The sequence below is a fragment of the Heteronotia binoei genome, chromosome 21, assembly GCF_032191835.1.
Source record: "Heteronotia binoei isolate CCM8104 ecotype False Entrance Well chromosome 21, APGP_CSIRO_Hbin_v1, whole genome shotgun sequence".
Classification (NCBI taxonomy): domain Eukaryota; kingdom Metazoa; phylum Chordata; class Lepidosauria; order Squamata; family Gekkonidae; genus Heteronotia; species Heteronotia binoei.
This window is the reverse complement of record NC_083243.1, coordinates 79,122,487-79,144,791: the sequence shown is the minus strand read 5'-3', so window position 1 is coordinate 79,144,791 and position 22,305 is coordinate 79,122,487. Positions and strand designations below refer to the sequence as shown.

Sequence of the window (22,305 nt, the reverse complement as noted above, 5' to 3'; positions counted from 1 at the left end):
AAAGTCAGAGAATCCAAGCAAACCAATCTGGTAGGACAGTACCAAGACCTGGCAAGAAGACACAAACAAACACACTATGAAGAAACATTGAAGAAAACCAGCACTGGGAGCCTTAAAATGCTGCTCCTGAATATTTCCAGAATTTAATGACACCCATTTACTGATATCTCAAAAAATCCCAACTACCATCTGGATGCCTGAATATATCTGAAAAGTAATGATTAAAGGAACTGCTCCCAATTAGGGGACTGCAGCCTATCTCTGCTGTTCCAAAAACACATCCATGTCATGCACATGCTTTTACATTCCTTTTTGTCTTACTCATATTTTACATCTTAAAATGTCTACCTTAAACATAATGTGTCACAAGGCATGTCCTGCAATGTAGATGGTCTTGTGATCTTACAGATTTTTCTAGGACTAGTTTTCACTCCTTCTCTTTGATGGCTGCTAGAACATGTTTCTGAGAGGTTTCATTTGTTTTCCAGGGTTACACATATCATTACTAATTTGCACTTACTGCCATTTCTCTTAAGAGGATCCTGCCAGCAGTAATTCAGAAGGGCAACAGCCCTCCATGGTAATTATAGATAGCCAGTTTATAAATAATGTATTGGCTTCATAGTCTGCCCTTAAATCCCTGCTGACTGGTGTTTACACTTTGTAGGCAATTATTGGAACTCTTTTTAGTCCCCATTATGTGCTATAAGCATTTCAATTTATTTAATCCCCTTAGCCTCATCATTATTTTTTTTCTATCCTTTTGAATTCCTAGATTATACGACATTGTTCTAGCATTTCAGTGCTCAGATCTGTAGAATCTCTTCCAGTCAAAAATGTGTGTGGTGAGCAAATCCTAACTTGGACAACTTTGCCAGGCAAAAATACAAGTGGCCAAATGTCCAATGAAGTACAGAGAACCTTACACTGTATTGAATTTATGGGAGGTGAGACTCCACAGACAGCACATGGGAAGGGCTAAATGAGGTGTGACATTGGCAAGCTTCAGGTCTACATAAAGTGGAGGGTGGCATACCATATTTTAGAAAAATACTCCCTAAGTTTTGCTTCACTGCCCTCTTTTCTCCTCAGCTAAGCTCCAGCATTGGATGTGAACTCAATTAGTTGAAAAGCATTTGTGGGGAAAGAGGAGGGCACAAGATGATTCAACTGTCTTTACCCACATGCCCCACCCCTGCTCTGAAATTCAGGTGTGGCTCTCCTTCCACACTTAGTATGCATTTGGAGTTCTAAGTTGAAACTAACAGGCCTGCCAAGGATCAAGGAGGTTGAGGGGAAGCTTTGAGATGGGAGAAAATGCGGTGAGGGATTGACAGATGGTTTGGGAGAAAGGGAAAGACAGATGACCAAGAACTTAGTGTGAATGCACCAAGCAGGCCATACAGGGGAGAGATTTCCACATGGCTCACTGTTTGGGGAGCCATGTGGCCAAGCAGAGGAAGAATGGTTGTGTGAAGGAGAACTCATCAACCAAAATCTTGATCACAGATCGCTAGTGACTGTTGTTTTGAGCAGTTCTTGAACTGCTCTCTTGTCCACATGCAGTTTTCTCCAGAACAGTCCAGAATGTCCTCTCAATATATCTGCAATTTAATCACTAAAGAGAAAACAAGCTTCTGCATTCTCCTTAGCACCCAGTTATTTGGGACACCACCTCTTGTTCTTCAAACTCAGACAAAATAAAGCTCATATGGCTTTGTATCTTTCCATCCCTCTCCTCTTTGCTTCCTTTGTTTGTCACCCATATCATGCTCTCCTCTCTGTCTTCCCACTACAATTTGAATTGTAAATCCTGGGGGCTGGAGCCTGCCTTTTTGCCCCCCCCCCACTCTCTCAAGCATCATGAAGGTCACTGAGTCATGTTTGGCCAAGTATGTCCAGATGGGCCACAGATTAGAACTGGCATGTATGCATGTCTGTGCCTAAGACATTCCACCTTTGCATATTCTCAAGATCACATTTACTGTCTTCTCTGGCTCATCTGGTAAGAGTAACCTGAGGCACTGGCTCCCAGTCTCACCGGGGGGGGGGGGGGCGGTCTGTGCTGCAACAAGCATCTGCTGCACATCACCCCATTTTGGAAAAAAAAATATCAAGACATTTCAGTGGAAGCTAAAGGACAGCCAAAAGGGACTGAAAGGTCTACAGCTGGTGATTCTGAAGTGTGCAGTTAGCAAAATCAGAAACATGATGCATCATTTTTAAAAAAAATAAAGGAGAAAATGATGGTAGAAGGACTTGGCTATTAGGAATTCCTAACAGCCAACACTGCACCCAAGAAGATTTAGTCCACACTGTGAGATGTGTGTGTGTGTACATATACGTATATTATATACATATACAGAGAGAGAGTGAGTGAATGTGTGTGTGCTGTAGCAGGAAAAATAAAAATAGATAATATTCTAATTCAGTGATTCCCAGTGTGGTGGCCATGAGCATCACAGTGCCTACTCATTGAGTTCCTGGTGGTGCCTATTTACTTCTTCCCAAAGCCTCTGCCTCACTGGAGCAGGAGGTGCTTCAGAATAACCCAGGAGGCATTGCTTTTGTGTTTGCAGCAGAGCACCCATTCATAAATAGCTGCTTCTGTTGTAGTATGAGTATGCTTGACTTGCAACTTCTAGGCATTTTGTGATTGGTTGCTATGGGACATCACCCACTGCCCCTTCTTAAAATTTCAAAAGTGCCCACAGGCTCAACCAGTAGGGTTACCAGCTGCATGGAGAAAAGATATCCTGTCTCTTTGATAGAAACTTAAAAGGTAAAGGTAGTCCCCTGTGCAAGCACCAGTCATTGCTGATTCTGGGGTGACATCTCATCACAACGTTTTCACGGCAGACTTTTTTACTGGGTGGTTTGCCATTGCCTTCCCCAGTCATCTGCACTTTACCCCCAGCAAACTGGATACTCATTTTACCGACCTTGGAAGGATGGAAGACTGAGTCAACCTTGAGCTGGCTACCTGAACCCAGCTTCTGCCGGGATCGAACTCAGGTCATGAGCAGAGCTTAGAAGAAGAAGAAGAAATTGGATTTATATCTCGCCCTCCACTCCGAAAAGTCTCAGAGCGGCTCACAATCTCCTTTACCTTCTTCCCCCACAACAAAAACCCTGTGAGGTGGGTGGGGCTGGAGAGGGCTCTCACAGCAGCTGCCCTTTCAAGGACAACCTCTGCCAGAGCTATGGCTGACCCAAGGCCATGCAAGCAGGTGCAAGTGGAGGAGGGGGAATCAAACCCGTTCTCCCAGATAAGAGTCCGCACACTTAACCACTACACCAAACTGGCTGCAGCTTTACCACTGCAGCTTTACCACTCTGTACTGCAGCTTTACCACTCTGCGCCACAGGGCTATCAATAGAGACTTAACAGAATATTATTTACCAGGAGATGTTACTTACTTCTAAGCCATGAAAAGATTGAGCTGCCTATTTTCATATATTAAATGTTCTGTCCCTGTTAAAAGCACAGAACATTTTTCTCCAGACTTGTTGGCAACCTTATCAACCAGATTAGAGACTCTTGCTCTTATGCTTACAGGCTCTTCAGTGGTATAGATCTTGTTACTGCACATTATCTCCATCCCACCACTTTCAGTCTTGAGTGTCCTTACACACAGCAATGTGAACATCCTTAGCAGGTGTAGACAATGCACAGTCAAGGCCCAGCATCTCATTATTGTGTAAAGAACAGGCTCTGTGTAAGTGATTGCATGCACACGTACACATGCACAAGGTGCTGGAGGAGTCAAAATAAGCATCCAAGAGGATGACTGCTCCCAGAAGTAATTGCCTGATACAGAAGTATGTCTGTGGATATCTTTCACACAAGCAGACTTTTCCCTTGGTCACTCCAGTTTCAAGGAATGAACTCTCTGCCTCCATGACCTGGAAAACTTCTGTGCTTGATTCTCAGTAAACAGAGTCCCTGTCTGAGCTTAACTGACCTTTCACATAATTTCATCAGCAATTCTCAGGATACTTGCAATGCTGGCTGGCTAGTGTAAAGAATCAGAAAGCGTAAACACGAATGCTATCATGACTAGCAAAATATTTATTTCAGGGAGCTGGTTGAGGCTGTATAAACACACCCAAATAGGATTTAAAAGTCAAGTTCTCAAGCCTGGTACAGAGGCAGGGAAAGCTATCTTCTCAGGAAGTTAAATATTCACTTCATTTTTAAAAAGCTGTTTTGTATATTGTCCTCAGCTAACTTCAAAACAAGTAGCTTTCATTAAAGGTTAGGAAAAAGAGGGAGGTTAACAATATAATAATTTGTAATGACTGCGCAACCTGAAGTTTGTATCAAATGTGCAGTTAAAGTCAGTGGAAGCTGCATGGGATATAGATTGTATCCATAGGGGTGGTCCACACATACACATTCATCCCTTGGAGGCTGCAGTGTCAAATGATTATTTCCATGTGTGAATGAGCCATTACAGATCTTGCACTTTAGACAGTGGCATGTATTTTAACCGCTCCACTCAACAAAATTTGAAGCCTTGCTGCAGTCTAAGGAGACTTCTTTCAGGTAAAGCGGCTCTTCATATAAGTTGTCATGAGTCAGAGCTTACCTCATCAAAGGTATTAAAAGTACCAGTAAAGTAAGGGTAAGTGTACCAATGCTGTATATCATAGATGTATTTTAAAATAAACTAGCTGTCTCTCTCTGATGGTGGGCCAGAGAGAAGAGACATTAAAAGACCAAACATGGCATACCCACCTCTCATTGCAGAGCTAGGTGCCAATTTCTGTCATTGTTCCTAGAGCTGAGCGCTGTTTGGACTGAAGACAGTCTTTTCAGATGGTCTCTGTCTCTGTTTTCTTAAGAGGCAACCATCTCAAAGAGAAAAAATGGCAGTTCTGACTGCACATAAGGATGTTCACTGCTACTCTAACTTGAACAATTTGCCACCTTAGGCAAGTGTAGGCATTACACAGGGCTACTGCTCTCCCCCTCGCTAATATCCAGTACAACTTACCTCACGTTCTGATTACAAGAGAATGTATTTTTCATTGCACCACTTAATTGGCAGCTTTGTGGCAGGAAATGCACAATGATTTTTCTCCAGATCCCAGGGTAAGTTGAAAACGAACAGAAAACGAGAGGGAGCTGCCAGCCCCATGTTCCTTGGAAAGTGTGGTTCCACTCTCAGATCCATCTCATTAATCTGTTTTCAGAAAGTAACATTTGAAAAATAAAAATTAAAAGGAAAATGTGATTTTTACTGTCCCTAACATGGTTTTAATTTTTACTGACGACATAAAACCTGTTTTTAATAGTCTTTTGTTTACCCTGTTACGTCTTTTGTACTCTGTTGAGGAACAGTGTTGAATCAAAAATATGGCCGCCTGGAAATAAGGGGCTTCTTTTTCCTCCATCCCCAAAGCCATCATCACCTTATTGGGTCTCCAAGAAGTCTATGAGCTTTCTTTACCAGAAACTTTAAACATTATTTGTGATGCTTTTCTGAAGATGTGGTACTTGGATGAATGGATGAACAAACTGAATGATCTGTGAAAAGTATCGAACCTCCTTAGATAAAGAAAGGTGAATAAATAGAAGAGGGAGGTAAAATCTCTTGTTTAAGTGTCCTCAGGTGAAGGCTAGAGTCCCAATTTCTTGATAAACAATATCTCCCAGTCCTGGAACTCTCTTGACCATTTGTATTATTTCATTTCTCCAGAATTCAAGGTACTGGCCACACTTCTTAGGAATTAAAGAGCATTAACAACCACTAGAATAGACAAGCAAGGGGATAAAATGAAAAAAGAGCACACACTCTGTGAAGAAAAACCTAGTGTACAGTACTGGAGGGGGATGCAGTACTAAGCCATTCAGAATGCCTGTGTTGGAGCCCTGTCACAAGGCTTTGCAGCTGCTGAAAACTAACCCAGTCTTGTATTGGCGGCAGCAGGTGGGAAATGTGTGGTTTGCGCTAGATCTGACAACAAGGAAATGCTGGTGCTTTTTGAAGGAAGAAATGCACATTCTAGTTGCAGATGTATTGGCTGCACTATAAAGCTACCTCCTCGTTGATCGTCTTTGATTTGGGATGGTCTTGCCCATGTGCACCCAAGTGGTAGCACCAGCCGTTTGGATTATATGACCTGCATATTTGTGAATCTAGACTAATCATTTGCAGTCTGTCTGAGTTTGTGTGAAGTTTCTCAAAGTGTAATTTACAACCTTAATTGTTTTAGTTCGAAATTCATTTTCTTAAAATCTGTTGTGTATTACAAGATACTGACATACAGCACTTACATATTAAACTGGCCCAGCTTCTGCAGTGCTGGAAAAGGCAAGTTTAAAATGACAGAAAGGGATACTAAGCTAAACATAAAAGATTACTCAGCAATTGTGTAGTAACTGTGAATCTTTTTCCCCATTAAAGAAAACACCCACCCCCATTTACTGTATGAACAGAGCTGAACCTCAGAGTACATGCAGTTCAACATGGAGGAGGTTTTCATTTAGTGTCCTACTAATTCATTTTTTTCTTGATTTTTGTGGAGCCCTGACATGTATCAGCAAAGTGAGTTGCTTTTGCCACCATCTCACAGAGAACATATTTTGCACACCTACTGAGATATGACTCTAAAAAACAGGTAGATATACAGAAGTTCCTCTTCCCACATGCAAAACATTATTGCAGTGAGCGAAGAATTATAATAACATAAACAGCATAATAGAATGAGAGGAAAGGTCCTCTTTCACAAAGTGCACCCCAAAACTTTTAAGTTTTTGGAAAATCCTAAAGCATTGCCCTAATGCAATGGAGTTTATAATATAGTCGGTTCAACACAAGGAAGAGGCGAGGTGGCAGTGATCATAGCTCTTTTATTCTGTACAGCATAATATATGGCTGCACTCAAAGACTGGAAAACTGGACCAACGGGGCCAACTATATACAACTCAGAGTTCCCATGCCAGCACGTTATTGGATCATCCAAACCAGCAGGGGGCCCATGACTGGAGCAAGGCAGCAGGGATTTGAATCCTACTGCCCATTATTCCTGAGTCCCCAAGCTCAGTCCTTCAGACTCCAATGAGCCAGGCAGGAACACCATTGATAGCCATACTTTAGTTGACATACACAACAGTGTTGTTTCTGGTTTTGCTCCATAAGTAACCGCACATGTTGGCACAAGGTGATCATCCTTGCTGCCCCTTGTGCATGCTTAAGCAGCACATATACTAAATTGGAATGATCCTTCCCCCCTTCCGTTTCTTCTGCTGGGTTGCCAGTAGTGGGGAGTGCTTATATTACAACTCCCATGTTAAGTAAAACATATAACCTAATATTTAGGTAAGCAAACAATCTGTCAACCAAAAGTGTTTGTTGGTATGTTTTCCTGGTCAAGTCCTGCATTCTGAAGACAACCCTGTGTCATTGGTAGCTGAAGCTTGGGGTTCAAGGCATACTATGTCCATATTCATTGCTATGGACATTTTGTCTTAGCCTATAGTGGCATATCAGAGTCTTTAGAACTTCTTAGTAAGTAACTCTTCCAGTAGGGTATAATGAGAACCAGTTTGGTGTAGTGGTTAAGTGTGCGGACTCTTCTCTGGGAGAACTGAGTTTGATTCCCTATTCCTCCACTTGTAGCTGCTGGAATGGCCTTGGGCCAGCCATAGCTCTCGCAGTAGTTGTCTTTGAAAGGGCAGCTGCTGTGAGAGCCCTCTCAGCTGCACCCACCTCACAGGGTGTCTGTTGTGGGGGAAGGAGATAAAAGAGATTGTAAGCGGCTCTAAGTCTCTGATTCAGAGAGAAGGGTGGGATATAAACCTGCAGTCGTCTTCTTCCTCAATGGATGACTGGAGAAGGTGTAGGGACCTGTGCTAACATATACACCATGTCATCCTCTACTGTACCCTCTTGGGGATGTTTCTCATAATTTTCCACCCATCTTCTTTCTTTCCTTTGAGTGAATCAGTTAAGTTCCTATGCACAACAAAGTGGGAATAGTGGCCTTTCTTTATCAGCAAGGATAGGCTGGTGCAAAGTTTCTAACCACTCTACATGTGGATACAGCAGAGGAAAAAGTCCCTGTATCTTCTTGACTCCTGAAGCATTCGGTTATTGAATGGAAAGACAATGGATGTAGCTGGGGTTAAGTGATGATTACTGATGACAAGTCACTGTGAGCAGATGGAGCAATCTAGGGTTACCAACCTCCATATAGCACATGGAGACCTGCTGCGATTACAATTGATTTCCAGGTGACCAAGATCAATTCCCCTGGAGGAAATGGCTGCTTTGGAGGGTGGGCTGCTCTGTGGCATTATACCCTACTGAGGTCCCTCTCTTCCCTAAACCCTGTCCTCTACATGGATCCACCACAAAGTCTCTAGGTATTTCCCAACCCTGAACTGGCAGCCCTAAGTGGTACTGGGGTCTCTGAAGACTACATGGACTTTCATAGTCACCACAGGATTCTAGTGCTGTTTTCTTGGAGTAAATTTTGTTCAGGACACCACACGTATTCCTGGACTGTTAGCAGACCACATTTGTTCTTGGATAATTTCCAGATGCCTCTTTTGACAGTGGGCATTAAAAAATGTGGACCTCAGCTGGTAGCACTTCAGACTGTAGAAAGGCCTACACCATGCCAGCATAGTGACAAAGAAGCATTGCTTTCTGAAGTGCTAGTGAAGCCTAGACATCTTGCCCTAGTGCCCCAGGGATAAACAGCTGCTGCAAGGAAAGTATTGGATTGTTTGGACCCAACACCTCCATCCAGGCCTTTTGTTAAGCAGAACCATTTTTCCTGCTTTGGCATAAAGGGGAGTTCTGGGTTAGAGCAGTTAATATGACTGTCCAACAAGTGCAATTCCTCAACATCTGCATAGTTTCATGCTCTGATTCATGCCAACCAATACAAATGCACTAGTTTCCTTCCCCTTTTCCAGGATGCGTAATGGGGTTACATTGCTCCTGAGATGAAGCTTGGAATAATGGCTCAGGGTGAAGCTGAAGTGAGTGTTTTCTTCTCTTGAGCAGGCACGGGGATGCCCTTAAAATTTAAGCAAATGATACAGCCCAGATGACTGTATAGTTACAGTAGCTTTCATAGGAAGAAGAAGAAAACTGCAGACTTATACCCTGCCCATCTCTCTGAATCAGAGACTCAGAGCGGCTTACAATCTCCTATGTCTTCTCCCCCCACAACAGACACCCTGTGAGGTGGGTGGGGCTGAGAGGGCTCTCACAGCAACTGCCCTTTCAAGGACAGCTCCTGCAATAGCTATGGCTAACCCAAGGCCATTCCAGCAGCTGCAAGTGGAGGAGTGGGGAATCAGGAAGTGGAGGATCCCACCAGGTTATTATGCAGTTTATGAACTGGATTGATTCTGAGGGCATGTCCACATATGAAGTATATTACAGTCTGTATACTGTCCAGACAGTGAAGGAGCACACAGATTTTAAAAAACCCTAAAATATTTTTAAAATAACACTACCACCAAAAGTACATGAAGGCCTTATGCCTTTCTAGACAGGCTTTTGCATGCCAGAGTCACCAATTTCCAATTGCTGATAGCCTAAATGAATTAGTTGAATTAGTACTGGTGACCCAGCTATTGTGATGTAAAGTGAATTTCAATAGCAGTGTCAAATCCTCCTCCCCTTTACTTCTAGGAGGATGTTTTTTGCCACACATACACTTCCTTTTTTATGTCGCCCTTGCAGCTTTCTGGTAGCCCCTCCTTGCCTAGTTTTATTTTATTTTCTCTCAAACTGCTTTCTCATTTAAAATTTACTTCCTATAATGACTTATATACATAAATCAATATATTTATTTAACATCAATTAATGTTTGTTTCTCACCCTGGCTTGGATAGCCCAGGCAAGCCCGAGCTCATCAGATCTCGAAAGTGAAGTAGGCTTAACTCTGGCAAGTACTTGGACAGGAGGCCTTCTTGAAATACCAGAGCAGGAGGTAGGGGCAGGCTTTGTGTTTTGGGCACCACAACTGAAGAAGGATATAAACAAGCTGGAATGTATCCAGAGGAGGGCAAGAAAGATGGTGAGGAGCCTGGAGACCAAGTCCTATGAGGAAAGGTTGAAGGAGCTTGGTGTGCTTAGCCTGGAGAGGAGATGGCTGAGAGGTGGTATGATAACCATCTTCAAGTACTTGAAGTCACACAGAGGAGGGTGAAGAGTTGTTTTCTGTTGCCCCAGAAAGTTGGACCAGAACCAACTGGTTGAATTAAATCAAAATAGTTTCCGGCTAAACATTAGGAAGAACTTCCTGACAGAGTGGTTCCTCAGTAGAACAGGCTTCCTTAGGAAGTGGTGGGCTCTTCTTCTTTGGAGATTTCTAAAAAGATGCTAGGTGGCCATCTGACAGCAATGCTGATTCTGTGAACTTAGGTAGATCATGAGAAGGTGGGCTGGAAGGGTTGCACCAGTGCTTAGTTCTAGTTCTTACACACCCAAGGTAATGCTGTTCATCACTTTGGGGTCAGGCACAATTTTTTCTCCAGGCCAGTTTCCAGGGATCCTGGAGGGTTTTTTGTTTGTTTGCCATCTTCTGGGTGTGGCGCATTGGGTGTATGTGGGGGGAGGTATTTGTGAAATTTGTGCATTGTGCAGGGACTTGGTCTAAATGACACTGGAGGTACCTTCCAACTCCACAGTTCTATGATTCTGTGAGGTATCTGCTTGTTTTTATTCATTAGTATGTTTGTACCATGTCTTTCCTACCATCCAGCCTTGGCTTTTGCATTACTCAGTCAACAGATTTTAACCCCTACTCCCCCACCTTGGTATTTTCACATTCCGTATGGAACAGGGCCTCATATTTTACTAACTATGTATGCTACTCATCTTGATAAGACAGAGAGAAAGGAGATGAGCTACAATCTCTGAGTGGATGCATTGTTCATGTTTAATGAAAGACTGTAATTGGGGGTTAATAATTAGGGTTGCCAGGTCTTACCTGGCTCCAGGCAGGAAATGTTTTTCTATGGTGTTTCTCTATGGTGCCATAGAGTTTTTACCCAAATGCTAGACCATCCCCCATGCGATGTGCCCAGCACAATTGTGTCACTTCTGGGTGATGTAATCGCACCAGGCACATTGGGCACTGACAGAGCTCTTTGAGGGCAGGGATCCCTCTGCCAGCAATATCAGTGGATTGGGGCCCCCAAAACTGGGGAACCCCCGCAGCAGGAGGTTGGGAACCCTATAATGATCGATCAGTTTTAACAAATATTTAATGGCCATAGACAGCTGGTTTAAAATTGAAAAAGCCATGTAATTACTGAGTTTATGAAGAATCATGTAGGTCATTCCCTGTGGAGAAAGATTCCTAGACTTCAAACATTCCCATTAAGTGCTTTTGCTGGTCTTAACTTCATTTCACTGCTGCCGAAGGCTGTTTTTTCCCATCACCTAACTGGAATATGGTACAAAGTATTTCCAGTTACATTTAAGTCTGCTGTGCAGCAATGTTGGGCCTTTTGCTTCAAGCCTTGGTGGTTTTGGTAAACAATTATTCTCCTGCTTCTTTATGATATTGTGCAGAAGCTAGAAGATTACTATTTTCTCTGTTTTTCCTTGGCCTCTTCTCTACCGTGGCACAGCACCTGGAATATTTTAAAAAAATTATGTGTCCCTTGCACATCAGCATTTAGAGTTGGCCATGTATCTTGCCTCCTCCTTTTCAGTGTATGATCAAATTGTGGGCAAAGCCTTTTTATTTGAGTCCTGTGTAGACAGTACTTTCCATATTAACTTGGGAGAAGGGTAAGTGATGAGACTAGGAAGGAATGGGCCAGGAGGTACAATAGTAGCAATCTCTCATTCACTTATGATGATAATTATAGTTTGTCCACATTGCAACAACCCATCAGTCCCACTGAGTCATAGTTCAGTTTTTGATCTGTCTTCTTAGCAGTGCTGGAGATCAACTGTGCAATCCTTAGCAGAGTTACATCCCATGGACTTAGAAGGGTGTAACTGTCCTTAGGATGGCACTGTGTATCCCCCATTTTGTATTCTGATAGATTTAGAAGGGAAAGGAATTCTATATCTGATGTCCTCTTAGAGAGTTGTGCTTTTCAGGTACTTCACTTTAGGAACAAGATCTCTGTATCTTTCCTGTCCCTGCAATGCAAAGTATTAGAATGCAAACTCCGCATCCTCTCTTTTCAGCACCACAATATACCAAATTATGCCTTTTGAAATTCACCAGGCTATTAAATGCACAGGAAGTTCTAATAGCTGAAAGGTTGATTCTTTCTGATTGTCACGAAGTCCAGCATTTACAACTTGAACTACCATTAGCAGGGCCTAACTAGGATTTATTTTGGGAGGGGGCAGCGGGGACCATGTGTGTGTGTGTGCTAATTTAGCTAAGGGAGAGGGTTCACAGCAGAAGCCCACCTGCTGAGCTCGCTTGATCACACCTGACATCAGGGGGGAGGGAGAAGAAGAAATCTGGCAGGACACAGCCAACATGGGAAGCCAGCAGCTCCTACACCCTCCTCCCCCGCATCCAGACAGCACACTGGTGACTGGAGTCCAGAAGGACCCTGGCGTGACCCTGTTTATCGTGGTCTTTCATCTCCTCCTAACTTCCCTTCCTGTTTGAGATCAGAAACTTCACATGAGTAAATGTGTGATATATATGGTTCCCAATTAGCCCCTTTGTATAGCTACTTGCATAGTCTGTGTATCTGTTGGAATACAACAATACAGTTTTGCTCTGAATTCTTGAAATGTGCAGAAGCAGAGAGTGAAGGTTATAGGTTACTGTCAGGCTGTGTCAAGTGATTTGGCTATGCCCCTTAACATTCTTAATTAGAGATAATTTCCTGGAAGTCAACAAGGCTTGCTTCCAAGTAAATAAGTTTGTATTCAGGGAACCTGTACAGTTGTCTGGTTGCAACCCAAGAAGGTGCTGTCTGTGTGTGCTTTGAAAAGTGCCAAGGAAGGAAGTGGGGGCAATGTGAACCAATTAAGTATCTATGAAGTGCTTTCATTGGGCACATTTGTTCAATTACGTAGATTGAACTAGATGGTAATTTGGGGAGAGAATTTGGAATGTTCTTGTGTTGAGTGGTTTGGGAGCAGGATGAAAAAGGCAAGAGAGAGATCACAGCTTAAATGATATTTATGAGATCTGACTGGACCACATGTCAAATGGGCAGTCAGGTCCTTTCCTCCCCCTTATAATCCTGACAATAGCCTTGGCACACAATAGCCTAAAGGTCATTCCACGTACTATCAGTTCCTTAAAACAATATCATTCTTTTTACCACATGTAGACAAGACTTCTTTTAAATTGCCCAGGAGCCTGATGGCCACTGAAGGCGGCACTTGCCATTGTTTTCTGATAAATTTTTGATGTCAGAGCTTGGTTCTTCTCCTTACTGGCTGATATATAATGCCACTTTATCACGCACCTCAGCAAATAAGCAGCTCTGTCATGCAGTCCAAAATCTTTAGACAGCTAATGATACTATTCCAAAGGGATTAAAAAATTGAACTCTGCTCTGTCAGTCTTGTGATTTATGAATGTTATAATTCTGTGTTTGGACTTACCAACATGAGTGAGGTGATACCAACTACTATCAGCCAGAGAGCCAGGCAATCATATGAGCTACCAGACAGAGAAGCAAGTGGACTCCGGTCAAAACTGTGTTCTGCCATTAATTTACTGGAGTAGCTTTAGGTCTGCGAGGACTATTAAAATGAAAGTTGTTTAATTCTTCCCACACAAGCATTAAAAGAAAAGCCACCGTGTGTGTTGAAGATTCTTTAGTATATGAGAATTCATCTAATTGGGTTTGTGTGTTTCTTAGATACTGCCTGGCTCCCTTGAAATACTACTGTTCATGTGATAGCCCATACACATGCTGTATGATGGTTTTGTAATCTACTTCTGCAGTTCATAAGGGCTAAGCTATTTTTCCCTAGCACCAGCAGGAGATGCGCAGCAAAACAGTGTCTTGTGTCTTTCATAACTGTTTCTTGGAAGTGGAACAGCTGACTGTCTCTCTCTAAGCTTTTCTTGGCATTTGTGCAAGCAGAGAATCATGTTTCTGTACTTGACTTCTGTCCTCAGAAGAACTGCCGCCAATGCAGCCCACCACTCACAGAATCATGCTGAAAGAAGAGTTCAGCAAGGTTCATCATCAACGCCATTTGTTCATAACACTCCAACCACAAGGATGGTGTAAGAAAATCCTCCAGGACTTCATTTGGGTGAAAGTTCACAAGACTGGCACAGTTGGACTAATGTAAATAATTTTTCCCAGATGTCTAGGGGACAATATCTTTTGTGCACTACAGCAGGTGAAACATCCTACACAGGGTGCCAACATAACAATTTTACAATCAGAGAGCTGAACACACACGACCACACAGAGCTGCCATTCATCTAGCAAGGCCAGTCTTTCACATCACCTACTACTTGACCTTTTTTTTTAATCTGGAGGACTGAAATTGGGACCTTTTGCATGCAAAACAGATGCTCTGCTCATAATTCATCCCCTCTACCCATCCCAAGAACACAAAAGCTTGCACACTGTATTGCGTTGTTTCAGTTGGTCTGAATAATAGGTATTTGCATAGCTTTTGCTTTTGGATTTTGCAATGGACCAATGTGGCTATTTTTTAAAGTAGCAGCAGTTAAGAGTATTGCTCAAATGGAAAAGGTGGGCTTGTAAATTTAGGGGAAGAGTCTCCACTGCTACTTGTGGTACAGAGTGGTCTTCCTAGGCTTCAGCATCTTTTTTGGGTTGGGGGATTGAGTGACCCTGTGCCTCCATGGTTTAATAGTTTATCAAGATGTGTTTTAAATATTTTTTTTTTAAAAAAATTGTGTTATGAGCATGAAGGCACTGGGTTTTCAGTACCAGTGATAATACAGTTGCCAACCACAGGGTGATCATGCCTCTTGTGCAAACTATAGTCCAAACTACATGAACTAGTCATGAGGGGGAGTAACATTAAAGTTTCATTGGACAAAATGTATTTTGGTGACTGGTAAAACTAGGTCCTGTTGAGAAGTATTGCCTGCAGCAAAACAATGGCCAGCTGCAGCCATTTCCTATTCTTCTCATGTAGGAGGACTTCTAGATCAGGCAGTATAAATTCCTAGGCATACTGGCAGTGTATATTTTAGAGATTCAGCATCAACCCAGTCTGATTATGAGGACTGGACACTTATTAGTGTGGTAAAATAAATGTATGCCCAACATTGGCTGTGGTATACCTGTTTTCTCCATAGGCTATATTTTGTGCAGCTTGGGAACAAAAAAACTGCACAATAACAAAGTTATAGTAGTATCTCTATCCTAGAGTATGGCACAATAGAATCTCCAGGGGTAGGGGAAATATGCATTGACTCATGCATGGCTTCTGGAGAAGAGAGTCACTCTGCTGTCAGTGATGGATGGTGAGGAAATGTAGCATCATCAACTGAGGTGCTGTTTCCAGAAGCAGGGCCTAACATGTGGCCTGACCATGGCAAAATTGAAAGGTGGCACTGGAAAAACCACATGCTCTTTCCACAGCGTGCTGCTTAAATCAGTACTCTCATACCACAGGTGTTGTAGAAAGGTGTTCATCCATAAAGTAAATAAATCACTGCTACCATAGTAGAAAAGGAAAAAAAAGTACCATGTCCCTTTGAATAAAGCCTGGGATAGCCTGCATTAGCACCATCACCTAGTCACTGCAATGAAGTTGCAACATCTGTGACATCCTTGGAATGATTTTCTTCTCCCTTTACAGAAAAAAAAACCTACCTGCAGAGGCTGGAGTTCTTTCATAGTAAAATAAAAAGTCTTATCAGCTTGGCAAGCTTCATAATGTCAACTTGTTCTATTTCTAGGGGCAAGAGATTGTTTCTCTTTTGTATACACCACTGACAGTGTATCATGTCAGGCATTAGGCACTCTTCCTTAGAAAACTGTGTGCCAAGGTTTGCTATTGTTAACTGTAATTACAACAGCAGCATCTCTCTCAAGTACTGTCAGAAACAGGGAACTGCTTACATTGCTTATTTTTGCCTTCAGGCAATTCATATACGCAGGGCCTCCAACACTTACAGAGGTATGCTGCAACAAAGGCTGGGCATTAGTTTAGTAATGAACATATAGATAGAACAAAGCCATGAGAAATCCTCATCTTTTAAACAGTGTTTACACCTTGCAGTCTTGTAAAGGAGATGTGGTGTAGGCAGGCAGATGTGGTGTAGAGTGACACCAGGAACAGCTATATCGCTTGTGGAGATGTTATTTGAGGTAAGTGCCTCTCCCAAGCCAGAAAATCTGGCCTCAAACCAGAAGGCACATAGCTTCCCACTCAAACCTTTGCAACACTCCCTGCACAACAGGGCATATGCCAAGACACAAACCACCATCTGGATGTTTTCCCATAGGAAATATATATATTCATTACAATAAATACATCTTCAAGTTATAAAAAGTTTAGTGCATCAACTGCTAATTTAAGACATGTTTGAGGACATTTGGCCCCATCAGAGCCTACAGAAGGCAAGGAATTCATATTGCACTGGAACCCCGGCATAGGCATGAGGGTTAAGTCACCATCAAATAGGATGGAGAGAGAAGGACAAGGCCAATCCCTTAGACCTGGAACATGCATACAGCCCAGTCTCCTTCACCACCCCAGTGGCTCTGCCAGTTTATGAGGGGCAGCAAAGTTTGTAGTGTTTCAATATTGCAGCCAAGTCTTTGCTTGAGAGGGGCCTCAAATACTGAAAAGAAAGCACACTGAGTCTTCAGCCACCTGAAGATGAGAAAATAACACTGCTTAAGTTAGGCTTCTTAAAGCCATTGTTTTTCAGTCAGTTATGCATTCCCAGCATAATTCACTAGTCAGGTACAGTTTAAAAAGTATCTGTGTGGAGTGCTGTCCTACTCACTACTTCATCCACCAATCCTATTGATCTGACTACTTGCATTAAAAAGGTGCATCTTTTCTCCTTGATTAAAGTCCTCTCTTAGCTCCTCTGGCAGGCGGAGTCATGTTCATTCTTCTACTAAAGATTCCTCTCCATGGTACAGGCAGGGTAAGATAGAGATGAGCTCCTCCTCAATTGAAAACAAGTGCTCATCCTCTACCTGAGGGCAGCAGTAGCGCATGAAGTCCGCCAGTCGCAGGAGATACTCTATATTGTGGCCTGAACGGCCACTGGAAACAATTATTTGAGCAGCAATGTCCTCTTCTGATGCTGGGCCAAGGTAGGAAGGATTCTGAGGGGTAGCAATGTAAACCAGGGCCAGGATAGGCTCACCACCCTCTTTATCCTGGGGATGGAACTTCACTAGCTTGGTGTCATAGCCACCTAGCACTGCTTCCCGCATATTTAGATACTTCAGTGAGGCAGCAACTTGGTCTCCACGAAGTTCATAGGCAACACCCCACGTGCACCCCTGGAACAAGAAGTTAAATTACAAAGAGTTATTTGCTGCTGCTTAGGGAGAAACTGAATTGTGGTCACAGTGTCTAAGAAATGGATGAGTGTGCTAATTGTATTTAGATCAGCCATAATTAGGTGGGGGCCATGGGGGCAATGCCCCCTCCCTAATCTGCCAGACATACCCTCCCCTGGTCCCCCCAACCCCCCTCTCCTATTGTTTATGCTTCACTAATTAAATAAGCATCCACCAGCCCCCCCCCTCCAGAAAAAAATCCTAGATATGGGCCTGGCAAAACTAGGGTAGAAAAGAGCTCTGAAAGGCACAAAGGAAAGACTATTTGGCCAGCCACTCTAGAGGTTGTTCCTCTACTTGCATGCTAAAATCCATGTGGGTGATTTCCACCCCCACCTGGCTGTAGATGAATGTAGCTCATATAGTCAAATGGCCGTGGCAAGCTCTCCAAGCAGTTTCATCACTATTTATGTCTTTCAGTGCCTAATGCACCCCCTGTCTGACAGTATGGGTAAGGAAAGGAAATCTCAGAAACCACCTAAGTTTAGTCTCCAGTTTTCCTACCCAATGTAGTTTTCTATAGAGAAACTTTGCAGATGTTCATTTCCTCATGGCTCGCTGCTATCTTCACAATTCATTTTAATTTATATATATATATATATATATATATATATATGGGCTGGAGAAAGCAGATGCAACACTTGTGCTTGGAGCAGAATATGTTTCATCTTAGCCTCTAATTTAACCTCAGCCTCAATCATCAAGTGATTAATCAGCTTTTGTAAAGGCTCTTTGAGATGCCATGGTATTGACTCAATTGCATAACCATTTTTTTCCATTACTGACTTTTTGTCATCCCAAATTATCTGCAGGATAATGGATTCTTATGTTAAGAGCACTCTTAGTGCTTCCCCCCCATCTATTGGACATTCACTGGTTATTTTAACAGCAAATGCAAAAGCAATTGTATTGCTGCAGTTATTCAATCAACCTCATCTTGATACTCCCAAGGGGTAGTAGCCAGAGTGGACTCTTGTTGTTCTAGTTTGTCATTACTCCTCTACCCTTCCCATTAAGTATTAGTAACATGGATGTAGCTATAGGCCAACAAGACATAAGTACAGACACAGAATACTTACATCATAATCTTCTAGGAGGGTGACCACTCTTCCAGGCTACACAGGAGAGGAAAAAGAGACATTTTAGAATTCTGTATTAGGTAGCATGCCCCCTTCCCATCCCAAAGATAGGTCATTGCTATAGGCTGTAGCCAAGGCGACCCAAAGCATCAGCACTGCAGAAAAAGATAAAGGAGGCACCAGTTCCAGCCACTACACCAGCAATGCCAAGCCAAGGACAATGGGGAAACCGGTTCTCGCTCCATCGGCACTCCTGCCAAAACTTAGCTAGCCAGCTAGCCAGCCATCACTGGCTCACAAGGGGCATCCTCTCCCATCCCCAAGAAGTCCAACCTTCATCATCAAGGGATCCATACCATCCGCTGCTCGCGATTCCCACCCTCCCCAAGAGGCAGACGCCCGTCGCCCTTGCTCAGCAGCCCCTCCTCATGAAGAAGAGCCCTGGAGCGCCCTTGTCCTCTCACCATCTTCTCGGAGCCTCGGTGGAAAGTGTCTCCTTGCCAGAAGCGACGGCTGTAGCCGCGGATGTAGCCCACTTTGCGAGAGGTGAACTCGAAATCCGGCCTCCACACCAGTGAGCCGTAGCCGAAGATCCAAAGCGGAGACTTCGGAGGTGCATCTTCCGCGGGGGAGGAGACCTCCTCTTGCTGCCGCCCAGAGGGATGCTCTCCCCCGGCGGAAGGAGGCTGCGGCGGTTCCCGTTTCATGGCCCCGCAAAAGGAGCTGCAGCACTGCCTCTTGGCCCCGGGGGAGGGCTGGGCTGAGCTGGGCGGAGGACGAGACTGTGGCTTGGCACTACGGGAGGACCGTGGTAAATACAGGTAAGGCGGCGGCGTCCAAAGCGAACAGTCCCTCGCGCCTCTGCTCAAAGCCTTAAATACCAGCCTGCCGGTAAACTCCGCCCAATTATCGCTGAGCTCTTCGGCCTCGCGCCGTCCGTCTTCCAATCAGAGCCTCCAGCGTCCAGACGGCCAAAAAATAGTCCCGCCTCATGGACGGTACGCGAGATTTCGATAGGTCAGAGGATTCTGCCCGTCTTGGGAACTAGTCGGCCACGGATTGGTTCCTTTATTCCGCGCTGTGTCAAAGCCGAGATGATGCAACCTTGCTGGAAGCTTTCGAGTAAAGCAGGCAGGTGATTGCATCAGGCGGCCTCCTGAAGGCTTCCCTTGGGTAGACCTGATAAAAGAATGCCAGGATCGGGGTCAGTAGGAGGAAACGTGTCTTGAGAAAGGATGGCTGCTGCGAGGAGGTGGAGTCTCTCCGCGCCTAGGTCAGATAGCTTTTAATAGTTTGTTCTAGTTTCTGCAATAGAAGGAAGGCGGTGGATTGATTAGATTAGGATGGATGGATGGATAGATAGATAGATAGATAGATAGATAGATAGATAGATAGATAGATAGATCGCCTGGGCTTTGAACTATGTTCCACAGTAGTGTTCATTTTGAAGTCGAAATCGGTAGTAATTAGGGCTGCCAGCTCCACATTGGAAAATACCTGGAGATTTTTTCTCTGGAGGGGTGAAGCCTGAGGAGAGCTGGGTTTGAAGAAAGGAAGATCCTCAGAGGGGTATAATGCCATAGAGTTTACCTTCCAAAGCAGCCAGGTGAACTGATCTCTGCCACCTGGAAAACAGCTGTAATTCCTCCCAGGACATTTGCAACCACCACCTGAAGGCTGGCAACCCTAGTAATAATGGGCAATAGAGAAGAATGAAAAAAGTACCTACTTTTATCTGTCAGTACCAGCTAGATTACACCTGTATAGAGAAAAGGGGTATTTCCCAGCCATGAGCTGGCAACCCTATGCTATCCAAGAAAGAAAGAGGGAACTGTTTTACATTTGCATAGAAGTTACAGTTATGTCCAATAATAATTTGTGTCTCTGTATATAACCTTTTTAAGGGGTTTGTCTTACATTCTGGTGGTCTTCCTAGAGAGTAAATACGGTAACATCCCATTAAGCCCTAATTAAAGAGACAGGACATTTCTCCCCAGGTCTGTTGGCAAATCTAGTTGAGAATGTCTAGTGAGTAGGTTTACCTCTTTTTGTATCTTGCTTTGTCTTCCAGTTTAGACTGTTGGAGTCTCTAAAACAACAGCCCACATGTTACATAGGGGTTCCTATTTCCTTCATACGTAACACGGTGTTTGGCCCACAGTAAGCTAGACAGGAGAAAGGAATAAAATATGCCATGAATGGCTAGATCTTTTCTGTCCAGGAAAGGCTGCAGCTAGCTAACCAGCTGAAGCTGGTAAAGGCACTCCTTCTGGTCACAGTTGCCATCTGCTTACCCAGGGCTTTTTTTGAGCAGGAACGCAATTCCGGCTGACTTATGTCATGGGGTGTGGTCTGATATGCTGATGAGTTCTTGTTGGGCTTTTTCTACAAAAAAGCCCTGTGCAAAACAATGATGATGTCAGGGGTGTGGCCTAATATACAAATGAGTTCCTGTTGGGCTTTTTCTACCAAAAAAGCCCTGTGCTTATCCAACAGTAGACCTGGGTCCAAGAACACTCCCAAACTGCAAACCCATTCTTTCAAGAGAGGATATAACCGTAGGCAAAATGGGTGACACTGGGTCAGACCTGGACCTTTTCTGTGGCTGTGTGTTGCCTTTGTTTCCTGATGAGTTAAATCCTGACCTGTCTGATGCTTTGACTTTGTGGCACCCCTTCTGCAAAGGGGCATTTGTTTGGGGGGATTTTTTTCTTGAATTTGGATCAGACCCTCCCCACATGTTTTGCACTTCCTTTGAAAAGGGGTTGTGTGGCCATGTTTGGTGTAGTGGTTAAGTGTGCAGACTCTTATCTGGGAGAACCGGGTTTGATTCCCCACTCCTCCACTTGCACCTGCTGACATGGCCTTGGGTCAGCTGTAGCTCTGGCAGAGGTTGTCCTTGAAAGGGCAGCTGCTGTGAGAGCCCTCTCAGCCTCACCCACCTCACAGGGTGTCTGTTGTGGGGGAGGGACATAAAGGAGATTGTGAGCCACTCTGAGACTCTTGAGTGGAGGGCAGAATATAAATCCAATGTCATCTTCTTCTTCATCATGTGCTTCATCAGCAATGGAACCTCCTTTTTTTACATGTGCAGTAATGTTATAACATCGTAACAGTGTAAAAAAAGGCTGGATGTATTGTGGGGAACAGCATGATTGCTGCCATTTCAAAGGTCCCCCCCACTCTTCCTAAGATGCCAACTAAGAAAACTCATTGCAAAGATTCCCACATAATCCTAATGAAAATAGTATTCCATTTATGATTGTCAAACTGGAAACAATTCTTAACAGTGTTATTCAATAATTATGATGAAGCGTGCTAAATGTGTTGTTACGTACTTCATCAGCAACAGAATCTCCTTTGTTGTGAATATGCAGTAGTGTTACAACATAAAATTATTTTTTTAAAAATGAATATATCATGGGGAACAGCAACTTGCCACCATTTAAAAGATTCTCTGCTCCTCCTTAGTTGCCAACTAAGAAAATGGCTGACTACAACAAATTGAATATACCAATACATAACACAGTTATTCAGTAATTATAAAGCACACTAAATGCATTGCCATGTATGGAACCTCCTTTTCCTGCATATGCAGTAATTATATCATCATAACATTGTTTTGAAATAAAAAACACACCAGGTGCTAGAAAGAGAAGGGGGGGATGAAGGAACAATTCAAGCATGTGGTATCAAATCCTACTTACCAATAAAAAAGGAAAAAAGGAAAGG

The 22,305-nt window shown here is 43.5% G+C and overlaps 1 protein-coding gene across 1 annotated transcript; it reads right to left on the bottom strand.

The window, feature by feature from the left end:
- Positions 1 to 16,403: 16,403 nt before the first annotated feature.
- CHAC1 (ChaC glutathione specific gamma-glutamylcyclotransferase 1) lies at positions 16,404 to 19,449 on the bottom strand. Its single transcript, XM_060263326.1, has 3 exons — positions 19,038 to 19,449; positions 18,574 to 18,609; positions 16,404 to 17,434 (listed from the first exon to the last, which is right to left on the bottom strand). The coding sequence occupies exons 1-3, from the start codon at positions 19,278 to 19,280 to the stop codon at positions 17,030 to 17,032; spliced, it is 684 nt and encodes a 227-aa protein (XP_060119309.1). The 5' UTR covers positions 19,281 to 19,449; the 3' UTR covers positions 16,404 to 17,029.
- Positions 19,450 to 22,305: the final 2,856 nt, after the last annotated feature.

Coding starts and splice junctions, on each gene's coding strand:
- CHAC1 (XM_060263326.1), bottom strand. CDS start 19,280: ATGAAACGGGAACCGCCGCAGCCTCCTTCCGCCGGGGGAGAGCATCCC. Junction 18,610..19,037: donor ACCGAGGCTCCGAGAAGATG/GTGAGAGGACAA, acceptor TCTCCTGTGTAG/CCTGGAAGAGTGGTCACCCT. Junction 17,435..18,573: donor CCCTCCTAGAAGATTATGAT/GTAAGTATTCTG, acceptor TTCTTGTTCCAG/GGGTGCACGTGGGGTGTTGC.